This window comes from Sprattus sprattus (assembly GCF_963457725.1).
Source record: "Sprattus sprattus genome assembly, chromosome: 15".
In the NCBI taxonomy this organism is placed as follows: domain Eukaryota; kingdom Metazoa; phylum Chordata; class Actinopteri; order Clupeiformes; family Clupeidae; genus Sprattus; species Sprattus sprattus.
The window spans coordinates 7487404-7492403 of record NC_137913.1 but is presented as its reverse complement, the minus strand read 5'-3'; the positions used below and the strand labels follow the sequence as shown (position 1 = coordinate 7492403).

Below are 5000 nucleotides of genomic sequence, written 5' to 3'. Positions count from 1 at the left end.
CGGTCTACAAAGTGGGGGTAGTCCTTGAGCACTTGGGCCAGGTCTCCAGGCAACAGCTTCAGGGTCACAAACAGCCCTGATGAGGTCATCAGAAGAGGGAGAATTCAGAGTGGGAACCTACTGTGTGGCAAATCACTGGATTCATCAACCCTAAACCCTAAACCAGTATACAAAATATGCAGTGGTTTGTTACCTAGGCCTAACCCTAACTTTATAAAGTATACAGAGTATGCAGTGGCTCGTTACCTAGGCTTGAACCTAAACCATTATACAAAGTATGCAGTGGCTTGTTACCTAGGCTTGACCCTAAACCATTATACAAAGTATGTAGTGGCTTGTTACCTAGGCTTGACCCTTTACAGTATAGAGTATGCAGTGGCTTGTAACCTGGGCTTGACCCTATACACTATACAGAATATGCAGTGGCTCGTTACCAAGGCTTGACCCTATACAGTATACAGAGTATGCAGTGGCTTGTTACCTAGGCTTGACCCTATACAGTATACAGAGTATGTAGTGGCTTGTTACCTAGGCTTGACCCTATACAGTATTTGAAGTATGCAATGGCTTGTTACCTAGGCTTGACCCTATACAGTATTTGAAGTATATGGCTTGTTACCTAGGCTTGACCCTATACAGTATACAGAGTATGTAGTGGCTTGTTACTTAGGCTTGACCCTATACAGTATTTGAAGTATGCAATGGCTTGTTACCTAAGCTTGACCCTATACAGTATTTGAAGTATGCAATGGCTTGTTACCTAGGCTTGACCCTATACAGTATACAGAGTATGTAGTGGCTTGTTACCTAGGCTTGACCCTATACAGTATACAGAGTATGTAGTGGCTTGTTACCTAGGCTTGACCCTATACAGTATACAGAGTATGTAGTGGCTTGTAACCTAGGGTTGACCCTATACAGTATACAGAGTATGTAGTGGCTTGTAACCTAGGGTTGACCCTATACAGTATACAGAACTAACCCTTACCCTTTATAGAGTATGCAGTGGCCTGTTACCGCCATGGAGTAGTTTGCTTAAGTGGTTTGGTCTGTTGATGCTGTGAATATTTGTTATGCTGCTAAGTTATCATGACTTGCTGTGACTTGAGTGATGGTGTGTTTACCTTGGCCTTTATGGTTGACCTCTCGGTTGGCAATGACCTTGTTGAAGACGGCCGTGAGGGGCTCGTTCTCCCCAATGATCTTTGACGGAATCAGTGGAGACATGATCAGCTGCCTCTGGCGGATGTACGTTTCCATGGCAATTCTCCATAGACAAAGAGGGACAGTTAGCAGATGATGAAAATGAGGAGAATGAGAATATCCATGAACAGATTCAAAGTGTGTGTGGAGGATTACATCCAACCACGTCAGAATTAGCATTAACCCTAGCAGTCAACATTAGCATTATCCCTAACCCTAGTAGATAACATTAGCATTAACGCTAACCCTAGTAGATAACATTAGCATTAACGCTAACCCTAGTAGATAACATTAGCATTAACGCTAACCCTAGTAGATAACATTTGCATTAACCCTGACCCTAGCAGTTTTTATTTGCAGTTATGATAAATTATCCCGACAAAGCGGTATATCTTAAGCATGGGCCTTTTTTCCCCATCACCCCACAGTGAGACTGTGTCCCTCTGAGCAACTGAATAATAATGCTTCCTAGTCATGTGACAACAACCAGGTGAGTCAGGACCTGGGCATGGCCAAAGGGAGGGGCGTACTGCTGAAGGGGAGGGGCTTACTGCTGAAAGGGAGGGGCTTACTGCTGAAAGGGGATGAAGTGCTGCTTCTCCTCATCGTCTGCGTTCCCGTGAGCGATCTCTGTGATGTCCATAACTGTGGTCACAACACAGGATGCATGAACACACACTCACACTCACACTCACACTCACACTCACACTCACACTCACACTCACACTCACACTCACACTCACACACACACACACACACACACACACACACACACACACACACACACACACACACACACACACACACACACACACACACACCTCGGTAAAATCACAAAACAGGTCAGCTCCTCACCTGCCACCCCAAACGGCCTCCTCAACCCCCCTGTGTGCTTCTTGCCCTCCTTCAGCTCCATGGAGCCCACTCTGATGATCTGGCACACCAGGAAGAGACGCGGACGGATCAGGTCACAGCTGCTCAGGTCCTACAGGACACACACACACACACACACACACACACACACACACACACACACACACACACACACACACACACACACACACACACACACACACACACACGAACACACACACAGAATCACATACCAAAAATGAATGTAGCCGATGTACATAGACTCACATTAACACGAGGTGTGTGAGGGAGTGAGACTCTTACTGTGAAGAGAGCCGGCAGGTTGTTCAGCTTCTCGATCTCTTTGGGCATGCCCATGCTGTCCCAGCGCACCAGGAAGTTCTCACTGTGGGGAACACACATGGCACAAGCACCTCAAATACCTCAGTACACACACACACACACACGCACCTCAAATACCTCAGTACACACACACACACACACTCACCTCAAATACCTCAGTACACACACACACACACACGCACCTCAGAATACCTCAGTACACACACACACACACACGCACCTCAGAACACCTCAGTACACACACACACACACACATATATACAACACAAGCACCCCAGAACACCTCAGTACACACACGAAACACACACACACACATACAACACAAGCAACTCAGAACACCTCAGTACACACACGAAAAACACACACACACATACAACACAAGCAACTCAGAACTCTGATCCCTTCATCTCTGCACCAGAGTGAGGGGGCGGGGGCAAGCCTGACCTGATGACCTCTGACTGGTCAGGGTCGTAGATTGACATGAGTAGCTCTGCGTCCTCGCCGATGTTGCAGACAAAGTTCTTGAGGTTCATGAGGAGGCTGTAGGTGTGGACCGTGCTGAAGAGAGACTGCCGCCGCATCTCCAGGTTCTGCTGCCGCGTCTAAACAAACACACAAACAAACAAACAAACAAACAAACAAACACACAAATGAAATACCACTGCCACAAACACATAGCCCACAAACACATAGCCTACAAGGGTATTCTTAAGTACACAGAGATAAATAAATACACAAACATAACTACAGCACTCTCATATGAGTTCAGTATGTGTGCCTTTTCGAGAGCTACAGTTTTATGCTTATATTATGCATGTACTACAAGTGCTTACACACTTCAACTATGATGGACATATTACACACTTATCAGTTTATACCCTTCAACTATGTTGGACATGCTACACACTTATCCGCTTACACACTTCAACTATGTTGGACATTCTACACACTTATCTGCTTACACACTTAAACTATATTGGACATGCTTAATAATAACCTTATTAAACACTTCAACTATGTTGGACATTCTACACACTTATCTGCTTACACACTTAAACTATATTGGACATGCTAAATACTAACCTGCTTACACACTTTCTCACCTGCGCAACATTATATGACCTCTGGTGAGACACTGACCCCTGAGAGATGACCTCTGGTGAATCACTAACGCCTGAGAGATGACCTCTGGTGAGTCACTAACGCCTGAGAGATGACCTCTGGTGAGACACTGACCCCTGAGAGATGACCTCTGGTGAGACACTAACGCCTGAGAGATGACCTCTGGTAAGTCACTAACCCCTGAGAGATGACCTCTGGTGTGTCACTAACGCCTGAGAGATGACCTCTTGTGAGTCACTAACGCCTGAGAGATGACCTCTGGTGAGTCACTAACGCCTGAGAGATGACCTCTGGTGGGTCAGTAACGCCTGAGAGAGGAACCTGACCCGTGCAAGAGGTGAACTCTGGCGTGTCACTGACACTGACACACACTGACCTTCTCCTCAGTCGGCGATACTGTGCGAGGCCGCCACACACACACACACACACACACACACACACACACACACACACACACACACACACACACACACACACACACACACACACACACACACACACACACACACACACACACACACACACACACACACACACACACACACACACACACACACACACACACACACACACACACACACACACACACACACACACACACACACACACACACACACACACCTTCTCCTCCTGGATGCGCTCGGCGATGCTGTGCGAGGCCGCCTCGTGGGCCCTGAACAGGCTCACTGTGCTGGTGAAGTCTGGGTCCAGTGTGTTTCCCGACTCGTCCCGAACCACCAGGTCCAAGCCTAGGATCCTGGATCAAGCGCAGCATCAGTCTCTCAAAAAATAATATACAGTATACCTACTCATAACACACACGTCTCAATAAATAACACATACCCACTCATAACATACACCAACTCACACACACGTCGGAATAAATGCACACACTCACACACACACACACACACACACTCTCTCACACTCACACTCACACTCACACACTCTCACACTCACACTCACACTCACACTCACACTCACACTCACACTCACACTCTCACACACACACACACAGTGAGTTAACTCTTGTCCCTGGTCTGCACCCACCTGTTGCCGTAGTCGATCTTAGTGGTGACCTTCTTCTAACACTCACACTCACACACTCTCACACTCACACACACACACACACACACACACACACACACACACACACACACACACACACACACACACACACACACACACACACACACACACACACACACACACACACACACACACACACACACACACACACACTCACACTCACACAGCCTGTGCGTTAACTCGTCTGCACCCACCGGTTGCCGTAGTCGATCTTAGTGGTGACCTTCTTCTTAAGCTCCACCAGGTCGTCCTTGGGCAGGGTCCCCGACACGATCTGCGAGCGGTACTCGATGAGGCTGTAGGCCATCTGCTGCACGCTCCTGAACAGCGTGTTCTTGTTGCCCTGGGAACAGCAGGGATGAGGAGAACAC

General features: G+C 47.5%; 1 protein-coding gene across 1 annotated transcript in view; it reads right to left on the bottom strand.

Moving 5' to 3' along the window:
• dock5 (dedicator of cytokinesis 5) overlaps positions 1-5000 on the bottom strand; it is a gene marked incomplete at its 5' end in the record, with an annotated part of 40312 nt that overhangs the window by 28773 nt on the left and 6539 nt on the right. Inside the window, 8 exons of the mRNA XM_080852944.1 lie at positions 1-76; positions 1125-1267; positions 1776-1848; positions 2059-2188; positions 2380-2461; positions 2863-3020; positions 4162-4297; positions 4824-4972. The exon at positions 1-76 is cut by the window's left edge and continues 50 nt beyond it. Coding sequence (XP_080709070.1) covers positions 1-76; positions 1125-1267; positions 1776-1848; positions 2059-2188; positions 2380-2461; positions 2863-3020; positions 4162-4297; positions 4824-4972 — 947 coding nt within the window. The remainder of the gene's footprint in view (positions 77-1124; positions 1268-1775; positions 1849-2058; positions 2189-2379; positions 2462-2862; positions 3021-4161; positions 4298-4823; positions 4973-5000) is intronic.